Source organism: Thunnus albacares, chromosome 12, assembly GCF_914725855.1.
Source record: "Thunnus albacares chromosome 12, fThuAlb1.1, whole genome shotgun sequence".
Taxonomy (NCBI): domain Eukaryota; kingdom Metazoa; phylum Chordata; class Actinopteri; order Scombriformes; family Scombridae; genus Thunnus; species Thunnus albacares.
In genome coordinates, this window is record NC_058117.1 from 18,319,175 (window position 1) to 18,337,766 (window position 18,592).

Sequence of the window (18,592 nt, forward strand, 5' to 3'; positions counted from 1 at the left end):
CCGAAGTGACGTCAATGACGTTTTGTTGACATTTGTTTGTGAAAGACAAAAACAGTGGACGCACACGGGAGAGTGTATTTTTGGAAACCTACTACCCGACCTCTGAGCAGACTGACGACCACCGCATCGTAATTACAACATATCTGTTCGTATTAAACGAGCTCTGGTCAAGATTTGGACTCTGAGCAAAGACGAAAAGCAGATCAACATCAGCAGATGGACGGACCAAGTCGGGAACAAAACAAACCGTGTCACCCTGACTACACGAGTGGCTGAATCATTCACAGGCTAGCCAGCCACCAGACAGCTGCCAGGTAGTTAGTTATCTTATATGCAGGTATATAGCATTCATTAATTATCTGCGGGATATTCGTCTACTTAATTTCAAACTGCTTCGCATTTTTATTACGCGTTACCATGGCAGTGTAACGTCGTTAGACTAGCAGGTTAGCAGGCTAACGTTAGCTGTTGCTACCTATATTCGAACTGCTGTGGCTAGCTATAGGATGTAGCTGAGGTTGCAAGTCTGCTTTCGTTTTCACACGCTGTTTACTTCAAGTCGCTCGTCAGTAGGGAGTAAGAATGTGAAGCACAATGGCCAACCTTGAAGCTTACCAGGAGTATCAGAGAATTGAGGACTTTGAGGAGGACTCACCACCAGGGGAGGAGGATTTACTGGTGCATGTACCCGAAGGCCTGAAAGGTAAACATGTCATCATGACTTAGATAAGTTGAGTGTAAATTATCTTAAATAATATTAACCACCAACTGCACTTTGGCAGTCTTGTATTAGATTACACGACAGGTTCACAATTTTTCATGTTTGTCTTAAAACAACAGTCAGGTGCCTTAATGAACATTGAAATATGTTTTTCTGGCCATAATCATTCTCCTGTTCATACTGACCATTAGAAGATCCCTACATAATGCACTTACAATGTAAGTGATGGAGGCCAAAATCCACAGTCCTCCCTCTGCGCAAAAATTAAGCTAATACGAAACTTCAGCTGTCCAAATTAGTCAAATCAAGTAGATATCTTTAAATATTTCAGTCTTTTTAGTGTCAAAGCCCCTCTTCTTGTTACTGTTCTTCCCCTGCAGCTCAACAGGGAAACGCTGTCTGAGGAAACACAAAGAGGGAATTTAATTTAAAAGGACTGTAAATGTGGCAGATATCTACTTGACATGACTAACCCAGACTGCTGAAGCCTCATATAAGCTTCAGATAAACTTTGAACAAAATGACTGTGTGGACACACTGTGGATTTTGGCCCCCATCACTTACATTGAAAGTGCATTTGGAGGGGATCTTTTAATAGCTAGTATGAAGTAAGGAATGATTAGGTGAGGAAAACCTCTTTCAATGTTCATGTGGACACCTGACTGTTGTTCAAAGAGAGAGAGTTGCCAGAGTTGAAGTACTGTGAAAAAGTGATGCATCTGGGTCAACATGTTTTGGGGTTTCCAGCTATCTCATGCTTTCCTTTACATTTCTGTTCCAGACTCATGGCATCACATCAAGAACCTGGATAACTTCTTCACAAGAATATCCTTTTAAATTACAGGACAGTTTAATAGCAGGTTTCTGATAGTGTATTTTCATATGGCTGGCACCATGTCATGTTGATAATAAGAATTGGTTGAATTTTACAATGTCATTGCCTGATTGCCACATAATTTTTACAGTGTTACTAGAGGAAGCAATGGGAAAGTGAGTTTTCTAGTTGGATGTTTGTTATATTTGTGATATCTTGTGAAGCCTTGAAGATTGTCTATGTTTACTTATGGTACTTTCAGTGATGGCCCAAGGCTGTGTTTCATGTTTTCATTTAAAGCTTTTGCCGTCATGTTTTCCTTAACCAGACTGTCCACATCTACCATTTTCATCAAAAGAATGGATTTGCTTGTATGATGTTGACAGAGTTCTTTGAACTTGTGTAAGTATTAAGTATTAAAAAGTTTAAATGCCTGAAGAATACATCATAAGATGTAGCTATATGCTTTTAATTAAAAACTTGGGGTTGAGTTGAGTGTGCAGTTTGAACAGGAAGCTTGTTTTTTGTCAGACTTACAGTAAGCCTCATTTATGCCACCGGTAATTTTTCATGTTGTTGTGACAGCTAAGTGTGCCTCAGGCTTCAGTATGAGCAAGCTCAGCCAGATGATTTCAACAGCAGATGTACTTGAATCTCATGTGAAATAATTTCCCGAAACTGTGTTCACTAAACTGAACACAAAGATTTTCTTCATACTCTTTGTTTCAGCTTTTCTGTTGATGTGACTTAGTCTTTTAGTCTAAATCACCTCACCAGGCCAATGTGTCAGTGCAGTATGTTGTTTATTTTCAATTCCTGCTGCCTGAGATAATTTTTCTGCTGCTACCGTGCCAGTAGGCCATCTCTATTATTAGGTTCTGCTCTGGTGTTTGTCTGAATCTTGCCACAGTGTGCTCATTAACACAGCTTCCCTTAAACTATTAGTTGGAGGAAATCTGTCCACATAATGACAGCCCAAAACAAACCTCAGCATGTCCACATATTTAATAATTGAAGTGCAGTTGATCTGTCTTAACCGCAATAAAACATTAATCCCTTCTCAGTATAGCCAGTATGTCAGATATTGGATTTTTGAGGCAGACAGTGATATTGATATTTGTGAGTTTTTATTCATTAATTTTAACGCTGACAAAGACACATATTGACCAAGACATTTTACAGTTGAAAAATTGACTTGTCAGTGCTCTCTGGTGGACAAACTATCTAATGGAGACACTGTTTCCTCAAACCAAGTTTTCAATTTAGTGATACTGATATATCTGCAATAAGCTAACAACATTGGAATATCTGCACATATGCTGACAAACTCGCTAACTAATCTTTAACTGCCAAGCTTGGTTTGGTTAGAATAAAATACAGTCACTTAGCTAAATATTATATACCAATATTGATATCTGTTGTTATAATTATGATTTGGGGTCTAAAGCTTAATCTCTCCTTATTTTCTTTTTTTCTCTCACCCTAATAGTCAGTTTTTGTTTGTTGTCACATTCACAACGTTCCTTGTCAACTGCGTGGAGTACGATGTCCTGTTTGCCAATCGAGTCGTCAATCACACCGGGCCGGGCCAGAATCCCTTGGACAGGAACAAGGTCACTCTTCCAGATGCCATCCTACCCAGCCAGCAGTGTACTCAGAGGTAATTGTGTTAAATATAGAAGTATGGAGAGCTTAGGTGTATGTAAAATTCTTTCTTTTCCTGTGGGGGGCAAAATGAATGGGACAGTCAAAGTGAATAATTAGAAAAGGCTGTACAGTCGCATAAAGTGATGTGCCTGTCTGCTCAGTTCAGCCAGTTCGATTAGATACTTTGTTCTCAAGTAGACATGGTCTAGGATATTATTAGAGCCCTTTTAGAGACAGGCCTTTAGAGGGATTTAATTTGTCTGGCGTAATACAGTTGTAATCAGACTCTCAGTCTTCATTTCTTATAGGATGGTGTCAGATGGTTTCAGACTGCAAGATATGGTCACTGGGTAGGAATATGGAGTAATAGCGTATTTAGCTGTACCCTGTGGATCTCTTGCTTTACCGTAGAAAATTATGAGAACTCACTCGTATTTCTAATGCTAAACAATGACTCTTTAAGCTCTTTTATTAACAGTTAGCTTTCTAAAGCAGTGACTTAATCAGAAATAGTCTTTTCACTACCCCGTATGAGATTATGAACACTCAACCACAGTTTACTGGCAGACCTTAGTATCCATCGCTTGATTTTACTCTTAAGACATTGTCCCAAATGAGGCAACTTTTATACACATCCATGTGATCCAATTATTATATTTTGTGTCATGCATTTTCCTTTTGAAGGCATCTGCCAAATTACAGTTATTCGTGTTGAACAAAAGTCTTAATGGCAGTGACAGATTACCAGGACAGCCAGCATTAAAGGTCAGATTTGTTTTTAAAACAGGCCTATTAATAGGGAACACAGTGTTAAATTATATTGTTTGATCAAATCCAATTTTTATTTTAAGGTCTCTTGGATTTGAAGTGAAAGTGACGTTTGTTCATACTCAGTTTTGCTGTTCATTTCAACTTGAGATCGGCAGCTTCAAGTTGCAACATTCCTGCAACTGATGATTACGAGGAAGAAAGTATTTGTGCACTGTGTTCACACTGGCTTTAGGGAACAGGGTAATGTAATTGATAGCTTCAGTGAGGTAAAACTGGCCGGCTGAGATACTGACAATTCAGCTGGGCAAGCAAGCTGACAACCACATGACACCTCACTAGCAGGCTGCAAGGAACAGACCCCACCCCCCAAACCCAGTGTTGTCATGTTTTTTTCCACGATGCAGCCTAACCTCTGCTTGTTTTCTCCAGCTAGTCTAATAGGCCTCTCATCAATTTGTTCCTGATTCTGACTGTGGCTCAATAGTCATTTATATCAAAGCCAATGACGCACAACTGCTTGGCATTCCAATTTGGGAACATCATGTCCCACTATTTGGATCCTCACTGCCCTCTCTGATTTCCCTTTTAAAGCCAGACATTTGTATTAAACATTCTGATATTTTATCTATAAGTATCCAATAATTTCTCTGATATTGGCTGATGTGTGTTTTTGAAGTGTACGTTACCGTGTTCTGAGTTGTGATTTGGAATACTGGGAAGCTTCCTTAATTATAGAATGAAGTAAGCAGGTTACCCAACCCGTTACATGTAAACAGGGGCTCAGTGTCAGTTTAATAGATGGCAACATACACAGAGCAACACTTCTCATCTGTTTATCATGATTTAAGTTACATACTGAGAAAAGGGTCAGTTTTCAATGTCATAACAGCAGCAGGTGGTATCATATATATCATATATATGAATATCCACTTTAGAAACATGTTATTTTGTTGTAATGGTGGATCTGAAATTTCAGCATAGCTTCCTGTTTTTACCACTTTGTCAGATAATGAAAGGCTTTTCTTTGTGGGCTATCTCTTCATCCCCTTTGTTTTTTGATTCAGGATCCAGGAAAACAGCTGGATCATATTCCTTCTCATCATGGCAGCCATCTTCTGGGTCTATCGACTCATTAAAGTCTTTTGCAATGTTCTGAGCTATTGGGAGATCAGGCAGTTCTACATCAAAGCGCTGAAGATCAGAATGGTAAGTGCTACACCTGGATGCCTTTTATCAAAATGTTCCACAGCAGTAGGTCACTTCTGCTCGTCATTATGAAGACATAAAATGACAATTACCACACTAAAAATGATGAGCGTTACCAGTTTGAGTTGTGGCATCACACATTGCCTCTATGTTAGTCAGTTTAATCACTCTGTTGTCTCCTTGTCCCAGGATGAACTATGCAACTTCACATGGCAGGAAGTGCAGGACCGGCTCATCAGCCTGCAGCGCGAACAGCAAATGTGCATACACAAGAAAGAGCTGACAGAACTCGACATCTATCACCGCATCCTGAGATTCAAGAACTACATGGTGGCCATGATAAACAAATCACTCCTACCAGTGCAGCTGCAGCTCCCCCTGCTGGGCAATGTGGTATTCCTCACACAAGGCCTGAAGTACAACTTTGAGCTCATACTATTCTGGGGTCCTGGCTCTCTGTTTCAGAATAAATGGAACCTGCACCCCAAGTACAAGCGCATTGGAAACCGCCTAGAGCTCGCCCAGCAGCTTAGTAGAGTCATCCTGCTGATGGGTTTGGCCAATTTGCTGCTGTGTCCCTTCATCCTGGTGTGGCAAGTGCTGTATGCTTTTTTCAGCTACACTGAAGTGATCCGCAGAGAGCCCGGGAGCCTGGGTGCCCGACGTTGGTCCCTGTACGGTCGTTTATACCTGCGTCACTTCAATGAGCTGGACCATGAGCTGCATGGACGCTTAGGCCGCGGCTACAAGCCCACTTCCAAATACATGAACTCCTTTACATCACCCCTGCTGACTGTGCTTGCTAAAAACATTGCCTTCTTCTCTGGCTCGGTGTTGGCTGTGCTCATTGCACTGACAGTCTATGATGAGGACGTTCTGACAGTACAGCACATTCTGACCCTTATCACTGTGCTGGGGGTGGTTATTACTATCACCAGGTGGGTTTTCAGAGACAGGTTGTTTTTTTTTTTTCCTGCATCTATTGCAGGATCACTCCCAGTAGGTGTAGCACTGAAGGAAGTTTTTATTGTTACTCATGTCATTTATATCATTATATACAGACAACTGTATATCATAATATAATTTGCAGGTTTTTTTGTTGAGCAATTTATTTTTTTTACATAGTCATCTTGCACATTGCTTTCTTAATGTATATGAGGAAACTTTAAGAGCATCCTTGTTCCCTAATCAGTCACAGGCTTTCAGTCAAAAATCAAACATTACCTTATTAAAGAATCCTCTTTTCTTGATTTACTTATCTCACGAGTACAGGGGTACTGTTTAAAATATGCCATATTCTGAATTTGTCCAACACTAGGTCCTTCATCCCAGATGAGCATATGGTGTGGTGTCCAGAACAGCTGCTGCAGTGCATGCTGGCACACATTCACTACATGCCAGACCACTGGAGGGGCAATGCTAACAAGAGCGAGACCCGTGACGAGGTGGCACAGCTGTTCCAGTACAAAGCGGTGAGGAAGGCAGAACCTCAATGGATAGGCAGGCGCAAATTTGTCCCACTCAAACTAAAATAATGCATGAGTTTTGGTTGCGATTGAACGATGGAGTTTTTAATGTAGCACCTGGTCAATGCCAAGCTTGGATTTATTGATGTAATGCCCTTTAATTCATGGTAAATGAATTAAAGATTAAGTATATTTTGGGAACATTGATTGCACATTGATCTACATTAGAATCTGAGACTGTAATAAATATCTTCTGGAATATCTTCCAAATCAGGTGTTCATCTTGGAGGAGTTGCTCAGTCCTATCGTCACACCCTTCATTCTCATCTTCCTTCTGAGGAACAAGTCTCTAGAGATCATTGACTTCTTCAGGAGTTTCACTGTGGAGGTTGTTGGAGTTGGAGACATCTGTTCCTTTGCGCAGATGGACATCAGACGCCATGGAAACCCAACAGTAAGGATAATTTTGCCTTACACAGAATTCAAGTCAGCCCACTCATTAGCTTTTATGAAGCTGAGGGGAGTCTGACCCCACATGAGCTGAGGTCTCAGTAAATGTTTACTTTATTGTTGTGATGCTGTTATTTCTTGAATTGAAATGTATCCTCTGATGTTTTTGCAGTGGATGTCAGAGGGCCAGACAGAGGCCTCCATATACCAACAGGCCGAGAATGGCAAGACAGAGTTGTCTCTCATGCATTTCACCATTAAGAACCCACGTTGGCAGCCGCCACAGGAGAGCTCAGTGTTCATCAGCCATCTAAAGGAGAAGGTGCATCACGACGCACAAGGTGGCCCCTCCACCCAGCTGCTGCTCTCTGAGGCTCCTCTCTGCACTTCACTGCAGTCCAACGAGTCTGGCACTGGGGTAAGAAACCCTGAGTACCCTGTTGATCTTACCATTAGCCATACATGCGCCATAGAGATTTTGTATGCTAAAGTGGTCACATTATATTTTATTCAAATTTGAACTGATGTAACAATACATTTCATGATTTGATGAATTTAGTTCAACAATGTTTTTTCCCCAAAAGGCATTGTGTCACAACTTTTGTTTTGCACTCAGTAAATTTTGCTAAACCAATGTAAATGTATTCATCCAGTGGCTCTGATGTGTGTTGTTTCCAGCCTGATAATCTGTTGGCCAGTGTCCTGGCCCACCCCATTCTAACTGCATCTGGACTACAAGGGCGAGATCATCGCTTCATCCCGCCAAGCACCGCTGCTTCTGCTGCTGCCAGTGTCCTGGCCTCTTTATCCACCTCCCAGCTCACACATGCCAGCCGCGGCCGCTCTCACGGCCTCCTGCCCTCCTCCGTCCATCCTGAGAGCACCATGTACCGCAGCGATCGCACCGTCATGGACAGGTGTGCACCAGACATTTCATTTTCTATTGCATTATTTACGTAATGCAGATTGATTAATGTACGGTGAAACTGATTAATACATGCAAAGACTTCAGCTTTGATTAACATGTTTTTCATGTGTTTTTCAGTATGTCTATCAGTGACTCTCGCATTCGGAGCAATGCGCTGCACTCAGAGTTTGCCTCAGCAGAGATGAGCCTCCACGCTATCTACATGCATGAGGTAATTTTCTGACAATGAACAGTGGCCTCCAGGTGCTATTGTTGACTCTATACCTCTTCCCTTTCATCTGTTGTGTACCTGGATTTTTGAAGCGATGCGCAACTTAAAATTTATCTTCTGAAATTTTAAAAGGTGGCTGTAAAAAATTTGTTGTTTGTCCATCATGGAGCACAGAGGCTGCAGTCAGCTTCATTTAAGTTGGTAGCAAAGAATTTCACTAGTGACCTGTTTTTATGGTGAAAAAAAACCCCCATCCACTTTCATGTCTACTAGGGGTAAATATTTGCTACTCAAAACATAGATTTTGGGTGGAGTATCACTTTTGAAGATTCTTTGTAGACCGCAGTTCTGCTGTATAGTGACAACTGCTTGTCTCTCTAGCTCCACCAGCAGAGCTCCCACCCGCAGAGACCTTCGGGGCAGTGGCAGAACCCGGTGCCATTGAGAGATCTACACGCAAGCACTGGTAAATTAAATATTGATTATGAAGAACTTTCAGATTTTGGTGTAGATTGACTGTCACTGAATTTTTCTGTTTGTGAAGGCTAAATGACTTTTCCGCCCACGTTAATTTATATTTTTGATATTAACATAACATCAAATGACTCTGTGTAATGTGGAAGGAATTGATCATAGTGCAGCGCCTGTTTACACTTATTACACACAGTCAGATATCCAACTGCAAATTAAGCAGAACCTTAAAGGACAATGACTTTAGATCACATTAGAATAGATTTTAGGAGCAATCATATCTTCTTTTTGTTTTGGTACTGATAATTTATGGGAAACTGCAACATCATTGAGGTAACAATAAAGCAAATATGAAGTTCACTGTAAATTCATAGAGGTTTTTAAGTCCCTACAAACTGATTTTCCAACTGTGAAATAAATGGAGATTAGTGGCTGCCATAAAGGTGGAAAAACACCTTACAGGCATGCTGCTATGTTTAACATTCACAGATCTTTGAATGTATTGAAGGTGTGTAAACATATTATAGAGTAGATAATCTCAGTGAAAGCTGTGAATCGCTGAGCATTTAGTCTGCAAAGGTGTGGAAAGTGTTGGGTATTGTATCAATCATTTGTATTAACTAGACTGTACTCTCACTCACTCACATTAGGTTTCCAGGCACATAGTAGCCTTGGTTCCACAATTTCCATGCCCCATCCTGTGCACCTTGGTGGCTGGCAAGAGGAGGAGGAGGAGGATGAAGAAGATCAGGAGATTAACAGTGGATCTACTCCAAAACAGGGCACCAGGAGTAGTTGTTGAAGTGCCTTTTGTCATCAGGTATATGCTCACTTTTGAGCTCTGTAAGATGACACTATGATCTTTACTTTGTGGTTCTATATTCTGTGACTGATTTATTTGTTGATCCTAACAACAAATGGCCTTTTATCCTACAAAAGGATACAGCGCCATGATAATTTCTCTTCTCTTTTTTGTTTTATAGTGTTTACATTTTACTTTCTTCAATGAACATTGTGGCCTTAGATGATCTTCATGGAGAATTTAGCATGGACCTTTAAAACATCATTCAGCGTTTGTTGTAAGAGGGGCTCATTGAATAACCACTGTCTCTGCACCTCCACGCCTCATCCTGTCACACCAGGCAGACTATGGCATCAGGGAAACCATATGTCTTCCGTCCGTTTCATCACGATTTTTGTCATATAAACATGTACAGACAAACTGCGTATAAAGTGACAGAGAGACAATATAGTGTATTCATAGGATCACTGTGTGATGGTGAGTGTGGTCAATTTTATTGTGGAACGCAAAAGGCTCATAGTGACTTTAATTCAAGTATTTGTACATCACAAGGTTTTACAGTCTTAATTGTAGTTTTTGACATAAAGGTGTCCTGATCTGTGCTACAAAGACTGTAAGCTGTATCATAGCTGCCTGAACAAATTGTGATCATCTGAAAAAATTAATTCAATATTTCAACTCGTGCTGTTTGACCCTTGTGATTTGTAAATACACTTTTGCGTCTTACTCCTCCTTGAAAAGTCCACATTTTTACTACCAGATCTAATCCTTGAAAAATATACCAAGTATTGCTATGATAAGGAGCTAAGTGTACAGTAGCCGTACTAAAACACCATGTGTACCTGGAAAAAGCCCCATTGGGCTTGATAAACTAGGCATACACATGCTTTGATGCTGCTGTCTGTGTTTAGTGGTCCTAAATACAGATTTTGTTCAGTATTAATATTTCTACAGCTCATGTATCAAGACCTTTGCCAATCCTTAAAAAACAGGATTGAAATCATGGATCAGAATGCACTTGGCATCAAATCCCAATGCAGATAGAAGATGTATTTTAATTCTATTAAAGCTAGACACAGAGTCAGCTTTATGCCTTAACACTTATGTATTTAAATCCTAGTTTTCCGTATTACCTCAGTGGCAGTGACGAAAACCTAATTTTCCAATGAGTACCTCTGCAGTTCATTTACTCTTGTATAAATAGAAATATATTTGAGTTTTTCTCATCATACAGATGCATCTTTTAACTGCATTTTGATTTTGATGGCAGGTGTAAATGGAATCCATTTCACTTTCTGCTTTTATTCTTTGCCCAGCAAATGTTTTGAGTCAAGCATTGATGTCCCAGAAATAGTCAAGAGGAATCTTTTCTTTTTTTCTTTTTCTTTTTCCTTTTTTTTAGAACAAAACAGGGTGGTATTGCTTTTACAAATCTTGGTTGTGTGCACTAATTTTGCACCTTTTTTTTGTGCAAATGTTCACATGAACATGGAATTCCATCATAAGGGCTGACTTCAAAGTGTGCACAGTTGAATCTGCAGCTTTAGGTTTAAAGATTTTTTGACAGATTCTCTCAGTGTTGGCGTTATACTTTCAAAGTATGAGTGTGAGAAGAAAAAAGGCTTGCCACAGTCAGAATCATTGATTAGCTTTAGGTTTATTTATTACCTGTTTCCCCCTCAGATATTTAATTGATATATGTGTATTATTTATTTGAAAAAAAAAAAAAAATCATTTATTTAGATTTGTCACTAAAGTTTATATTCTCGTTGATAAAAGAAATGGCATGTCCCCCCCCCCCCCCAAATTTAAAAGAAGTTCAAAAAATGATTTTGGTATAATGCTTTTATTAATGCAAAAATAACATGCCCAGCTGCATGATATTGAATGTGATTTACACTTTAAATAAACTGGGACTATATCTGCTTGTTGATGTGGTGCGCAAAATACTGCTCTACACATTTTTCTACTTCATTCTGCACACAGGAGTAGGCATGGGACGATATGAAAATGTTGCGATTATCCTGGCCAAAATAACTGTGATTCATGGTATTATCCTGATAAACATCAAAATATGCTTAAAACTCTAAAAATGGCACTAAAACATACTGGAATCACTTTACCTTACATTTTCTTAAGAAACAAATATTTCCAGAATGACTGGAAAGATGTGGGCTCCCCCTTGTGGTAATTCAAAATAAATCAGGAAATCAACATAGGACTGTATGTTAGTGAGCTATACAGCTTTTTCAGGTCACTCGTGAGGATATACACGATTATCCTGATAATGGAAATTCACCATGATCAGCTTATCGTGTTTTTTAATCACGATCTGCAATAAAATCTTTTATCGTCCCATCCCTACACAGGAGATGATAGTAAACTAGTTCTCACTTCACTAATGCAACACTTTAGAGCTTACAGATACGTCTTTGCCCTCTCGTGTGTTTAAAACTTGTTCCACTTTCTTTGTGAGTGTGTATGTGGAGGGACTGCTGATCTTGACACCTGCATAATTATGCTAACATGAACTCAGAATTTTGCACTGACAGAAAACAAGCTGTTTTTCTTTTTTAAAAAAAAAAAAAAAAAAAAGTACATATACAGTACTTGCAACAGTCACATTTCAGAAAGGGCAGGTCTCAAAGGGACACCGAGTCAATCTCCATCCTGAGTGACCTCTTCTCATTGTTTGTATATAAGCATAGCATCAGCACGTATTGTATTGTCTTTGTCCACAGCAGACCATCTGGAAGCACTGTGGCCGATCATGCAAGGCTGTTCTTACCTCTGGTCAGTAAAAGCTCGCCCTGTAGGGGACGACGTGTGTTTTATGTCACACTGTTAAATTTGCTAACATGGGTATTGTGGTCACTGTTCGTTTGTGGTACATCTTAACATGCAGTGAGTTTTATGTTGTAGAGACACTGGAGCTCAGCTTTGTGTACAGAGTTGATTTCTCCACATTCACACCTCACTGTTATCTTTGTCATTTTATTTTAAGCAGTGCCTTAGTATTAAGGATTAGTATTTGTTCTTTGTAGAAGTCATCATATGTAAACCATCAAATTTACTTTTAACAGGTTTAGCAGCACGTTATGTACAGTATTTTTTTTTTTTGGCAAGTCATTGTGTATAGCATCAAGTATGAAGTGAAGATGTGGATGTGGCTTGTAAGATGAGTTGCAAACAGATTTTGAGCCCCTGTGTCAGTCTGTTGCATCTGACAGCGCACTCCTTATCATGGTGTCTAAACTTGCACTGTCTTTAAAATCCTAAAGAGGCAGGAGTACAGTATGCCTTGTTATTGGCAGTGTCATCATGGCCAATTATCTCACCATACTATGGTTTCATATCCACTATACACCAGTCTAAGTATCACAGTGACTGGAACAAGGTGCTAAGTTTTCATCCTGAAATGTTGAATATGTTTTAAGATATGTTTTTTTTCTTGCTTGTTCTGTTACATAGGTTTGTCTGTTTGTTTTGTTCTGTAAATTAAGAAACACTAGCTGAAAAATGAAACATGCCAAAAGAACTTGTTTTCGGCACAGCTTTACAATACACGTGTTGTTTTCTGTGAGTGAGTAGAGAGGCAAATAAATCTTATTTTGAGTGTATTTAATCATTTCATGTGTGGTTGATTATGTGAAGTTTATTTGAAATAAAAATATATTTTAATTTTCTGTCAGTTTTGAATTACTGTGGTTAGTTTGCAGTGTCAAACAAGGAATTACAACATGAGGGGTTGTTTTTCTTTTTTCTTTTTTTTGGTCCAGAGTGAAATATCTTGACAACTATTGGATGGATTGTCAAGAGATTTGCCACAGACATTCATGAGTTTGCTGAACCCCTGACTCTTCATCTAGCACCATAACAGTGTAACATCCAGTAGTTATGTATTGTTTATTGTTATAATTCCTACAATTACAGTAGTATTAACATGCTAATTCTAGGCACATGTTAACTGACTAAAGTTTGTATGCATTCAACTAAGAACACAGTTAAATACAGCTGAGGCTGAAGAAGTAAGGCCTGATATGCTGAGTCTGACATGACTTAAATTGGCCACTGCACACAAGACAGACCACCATCTAAACCCAGACATACTTAATGCCCCTACAGGTAGGATTTAAACATTTTTGACTTTGTTGATTCCCAGTAGTAGCAGTGTGACCACTTTAAAACAAAGCAATGTCTATGGCTGCATGCCATTTGAAAAGCATCTGTATTTTTATGCTGCCTATATTTTACACTTGGTTGCTTTTAATAAAAGTTAAGAGAGAATATGAGTGATGCAAGGGCACTGTAAATTTTGAGGTATCCTAGGTGAACTTTATGTTATATGCATTAGGTTTAGTGGTGGGTTATGCCCATTGTAACACTATGAAGAAAAGTTCATTTTGTAGATTAATAGGGCATTTTGTGGGTTAAAATATTTTTGTTCCATGCTTTTATTTTGGTGCTAAACACCTCATGCTTTCTATTTGTTTTGATCCTTTTGGTTGTCATTATTTTCCAAGTCTTTTTAGACCATTTTGAGGGACATATACGCCATCTGCTGTTCATTCTCAGCCATCTACCCTTGGTGCAACTCATTTATCTTACTTGTCATCTCCTATGTAAATGTTCTTTTGAGGTAACACCCATGTGTTTCGGCTGCATGTGAACGTGATATGACCATGACCTTATTCTTGAAATGGCTGAGAGGTCAGGTGGAAGGCTATGCACTGGAGAGTATACATTTCATCCATTTTGTGAAAACTGTCTCATCACAAGGAAATGCATTCTTGTGGAATATTATCCTTCTGATAGTTGCTAAAATGTAGGCTGGTGCTGTGTACCTGTCTACTGCCCTCTGCTGTCTTGTGCTCCAGGCGCCATGAGAGGACTACTGGCTCAAATTTTTGGATGATTACCAAAGGTTGTGGAAATACCATCCATGATGTGATATGCCGTTTACTGAATGGGCGTTACGAAATTTAGACTGCAAAAACAACACAGGAGGAAGAGAAACACTGTTAAAGGTTAAGCCATAACACATAAGTGACCTAAAAGGTTTGGATGAATGTGGCACATAAACAATTGATTGTAATTTTTCCTTTTTATTCTGTTTAGTTACAGAAACATGGGAACCAAACACAGTAGCCAGAACAGGATAAAGTGGGGGCAAGCAGTAACAGTGGATTACCGTCTGCTAGAGTTTCGGGGAGTTTAAATCAGGGTCCAGACGACCTGCTGCTGTCAGTCACTGGCATTGGGGGAAAGCCCACACTGGAGGAAAATACCATAGAAGCCAAAGAATAGGGGAGGAAAGAATAAGATGAACCAACCCTTGTTTCTATGCATTAAAAGTAAAACAGGATTATAGATTTGAGAAATATAATTGTGTCTCTGAATCTATTATGACAAAGGGAAAGTGGCAAACAAATGCCCTGTGATCTGAGGTTTGCTATCTCATGCTTAATAATTGCAAAGTGTTTTCATCATGGTGAAGATGTCATGGGAGATATTATTGTATTTTAGGCCTTTGTACAGCATGAAGTCATAACTTAATTATGGACCTGACCAGCTGGGTAAAGCAGCTGTCACAATGGTGGTTGCGGGATAAATTGTGTCATCAGCTCTTGGCCAGGTTCAGCCAATCCCTCTCAGCCTACTCACATTTGCCCTCAAGTAAATATTGGCTTAATACATTGGCATCAACATTTTATAGATATTGTTATGCCACAACACTCCAGACAAGCTCCAAAAGGAATGGTCAAGAATGAGTGAGAAATAAAATTGATTCAATTGTTTTAAGGAGAACAGAAGATGGGCAGCATAACAATGAAGAAACATATCGAGCAAACAAACGTCAGATTACACATGAAGTCTGTTTAAACAGATAATAAATTATTATATAGAAAATAAGTGAAATTATTTGAGACAGATTGCCTGCCAGTGCATGCTTATTTATCCTAAAAAGCAGAAAAGGACAGAAATAAAAGTTTATTTATGTATTTGTCACTTTGCCCACAGTCTGGTTAGGGGACTGATATTAATATAATCTTGGTGTGTTCAGTACATAGATTAGGTGTTTATTCTAGTGTAGCTGAAAAAGTAGAGGCAAGGTCAATTAAGCCTTTATCACAAGCAAAAAAATATGCCATTTTAACATGGCTTTTTTCTTTTCATTTTTTCTTTAACTGGCTTATTCACAAATGTCTTGTTAGCTATCAAACTTGGCCATTTTGTTCAAAGCTATATCAGACTGGTTAATTCATGATATAGAGACAGACATCACAAAGTTGCAAGTACAAGGTACAAGGAAGGCTCAAAAGTACAAGTGAGTCTGAAGGCATCAATAGACACACTAGACACATTTTTGGTATATCATGGCTGCCTGTATCTATAGTCTGACTCACAGACAACACAAAATAAGTAATGATCAATAACCATAATTGCCTTTAACTACATAAATGAAAGTCTGAAATACATACCTAATCTGCCTTAAAACAAAATGAATAGTAAATTCCCTCCATCTCCTTGGACAATGATAGGGCACTGGGTCCTTGAGGACACTGGGTCATGCACAAAAAGTGTTTTAGGCAGTTGGGGGGAGATTACTACAATTAAAACATAACACATACAGACTACTGTAATTCCTAATAATAATGTAATATTTTTAGATACATTTTTTTACTTTAAATTTAGGGCTAGTGAACAAATATATAAATCAGCATCTCATCCTCTGAAGTGTATTGTGATTATTAGTGTGTGTTATTGTGTGGAGAGACCTCCATGCAGGGAAATAAAATATACATCAAGTACAATTGTACAGTTAAGAGAATAACTAAACAATTAAAAATCCAAATAATTATATATTTCTATATAACTATATATATTTCCATGTAACTATATTTCTTTGTGGTGTTTGGTCAAATTTTTCTGAGGGGCTAGGGGTTTTATTGGTGATTTGGCTGTGGGAAGAAAAGCAACCAGACTCAATTTAAGCAAAAAGTAGTTGACTAATTAATGGGTGCTTCAACGGAAACTGTTCAGATTGGACCTTGGAATTTTAAGATTTTTGATCATAACCAGAATTTTGTATTTCGTAACATGAAGAATATGATAGACCAACAATAAAACATACTTTGCAAGCTCAGGCACTATTTTTTTAAATTTAATTTTAAAGTCTGTGAGGGGGTGGAAAGATTCAAAGTAATATGGCTGAAAGCTAACACCACACTTAGCATGCGGCTAAATGAAAAAAATCATTTTTATACAAATACATTTTGAAAATTTAATTTAAAAAATGTTTTCCCCATGTTTTTTGAGTGATGGGGTGGATATGTTATGACTGAGAGAGAAGTTTTTGAAAGAAAAATGTGCCAAAAAATGTTCTTAAAGAAAACCAAAACTCACCAGCAATTGAATTTGTCTTCTTCAAACTCTTGAATGACATCATTGCCTCTTAGTGATGTCACTTAAAGGAACAGTACAGTATTTTGGTGCACAAATACATTGGCATGACAGGGTGGAACATGGACACATATAGCATGCTATTTAAACAAAATATGTTTTTTTAAATTTTTTTATTTATATGTTTTAATTTTTTTTGATTAACATAACATTAACATCTCCCATAAAGGAAAATGAAACAGTTAAAAATATAAAAATTGTAATTTTATTATGTCATTTTATTTTACTTCACACTATTAAGCACATTTGAAATAGTGTTTTCAGCCACTGAAAACAATACTGACAGTTTTATATCGCCTCGTTTTCCCCTTTAAATGTTGGGGACCCAAACTTAACAGTTTTCATGACTCAATAGTATTTTACCTGTTTATGATCTGTTAAAACATATTCTCTGACATATGTATTGCTACTGACATCTTCCACTCAACAGGTGTAAAACATTTTGGTAGTAATCTTCAGCATTGTGAGTTGTTTACGATTTAACTGTCCGAACTGTAGTGTGCAGCCTGCAGCAGTGTGCAGTCCAGCAGAGGCCGGGCCAGTCTACTCTCCCTCCCGACCTCACCAACAGGCTATCTCCTATCTCCGCAGTAAATGACAAGTCTATTTTGGAAAGGAGGCAGCGCCGAAACAGGCACGTCAGCTATTTGGCATGATGAGGTACCGGAGAAGAAAGAAAAAATAAGTCTAGTCAACCGCCCACTGCAGGAGACTGGGGGATGTTCCACTACCCTGAATTTACAACCATTTCAAGGATATTTAAGCACAAAGAAGACATTTTTTTGGTGGGAATTCTAAACACAAATGTTGGAGTTTCCATCCGGAAAGTTTGACGGCCAACTGACGTTTTAGCCCACATGATTCAACGCCCGCTTTACCTGAGTGGCTGAAGACTCAAGGTGAAAAAGTAGTGTTAGGCTGAAAAGTATTACTAGCTTTAATACCAATTGTTACATGAATAATTATACCGAGAACCTGACTTAACTCAAGCAGTGTTTCAGTTTAATTTCAACTGAAATTTAACGAACTACTAGCCATTCACACCTGTAACGGTTAACCGTTACAATCCCTTCTTTTGAGTTAACGTTAGCTAGCTACAACTGCCAGTTTCAGTTAGACCGTTATGTTATTTAACCTGATGTGTGGCTATTTTCAAGCTCATTTGCTCCCATTTTCGCAGTTTTACAAGCCACAAATTTGTGATAGAATTCCAACATAATTTTGAAAGACGTTTTTATTAGCTTATAGTAAAAGATGTAGTAACGTTATGTTTCTGAATTGGGAACTTTATCAAACAGCTGATGTCCCTTTCGCTTCTACAAATGGCAATGGACAGAGACGGGGTCTGACAGCTGAGGTTATTTTTGGGACAGGCTGTTCGAGCGACAGAGGTGACAAAGCTGGCAAATGTCACTCTTTGAAAGGCACATATCTGCTCTATTTGACCTTGTTATAGGGGAATTTATTTGTTGTTGTGTTATTAAACTACCTTTCCATTGAATAGGCTGCATGGCATGAAGTCAAGTCTTTGTATTGATGAGTGTGTCTGCTAGGCCATGACAGGGATATGTTCACTGACACTTACTGTAAGTGCCGGCTATAAATATGCCAATCTCAACCGTGGATTTATGTCTATTTTCA

General features: G+C 38.7%; 2 protein-coding genes and 1 long non-coding RNA gene across 32 annotated transcripts in view; 2 read left to right on the top strand and 1 right to left on the bottom strand.

Moving 5' to 3' along the window:
- The first annotated feature begins 57 nt into the window (after positions 1-57).
- atg9b (autophagy related 9B) lies at positions 58-12,061 on the top strand. Of its 3 annotated transcripts, none has more exons than XM_044367051.1 (15): positions 58-314; positions 560-703; positions 1,503-1,546; positions 1,873-1,937; positions 3,025-3,195; positions 5,018-5,159; positions 5,349-6,097; positions 6,478-6,631; positions 6,900-7,079; positions 7,248-7,493; positions 7,754-7,992; positions 8,121-8,214; positions 8,596-8,680; positions 9,336-9,505; positions 9,669-12,061. In XM_044367051.1, exons 2-14 carry the CDS (start codon positions 595-597, stop codon positions 9,485-9,487), a joined length of 2,430 nt encoding a protein of 809 aa, XP_044222986.1. In that variant the 5' UTR covers positions 58-314; positions 560-594; the 3' UTR covers positions 9,488-9,505; positions 9,669-12,061. The 3 variants fall into 3 exon arrangements, with proteins under 3 accessions (XP_044222986.1, XP_044222987.1, XP_044222989.1); XM_044367052.1 differs by having other exon boundaries at positions 571-703; XM_044367054.1 differs by having other exon boundaries at positions 574-703.
- Positions 12,062-12,066: 5 nt separating this feature from the next.
- On the bottom strand, positions 12,067-16,944 carry LOC122993155. Of its 2 annotated transcripts, none has more exons than XR_006406349.1 (3): positions 15,970-16,881; positions 14,679-14,761; positions 12,067-14,474 (listed from the first exon to the last, which is right to left on the bottom strand). It is a non-coding gene; the product is annotated as an uncharacterized LOC122993155 (long non-coding RNA). The 2 variants fall into 2 exon arrangements; XR_006406348.1 differs by lacking the exon at positions 12,067-14,474 and adding an exon at positions 16,895-16,944 and having other exon boundaries at positions 14,596-14,761; positions 15,970-16,050.
- A 635-nt stretch (positions 16,945-17,579) lies between these two features.
- The window catches only part of obscnb (obscurin, cytoskeletal calmodulin and titin-interacting RhoGEF b), a 69,929-nt gene continuing 68,916 nt past the window's right edge, over positions 17,580-18,592 (top strand). For 13 of the 27 annotated variants that reach the window (XM_044368203.1, XM_044368205.1, XM_044368207.1 and 10 more), the window contains exon 1: positions 17,581-17,850. The gene's annotated coding sequence lies outside the window, so the exon portion shown is untranslated. Of the gene's footprint in view, positions 17,851-18,592 lie in introns of all 27 variants that reach the window. The other 14 variants (XM_044368216.1, XM_044368217.1, XM_044368218.1 and 11 more) reach the window with 5 other exon arrangements.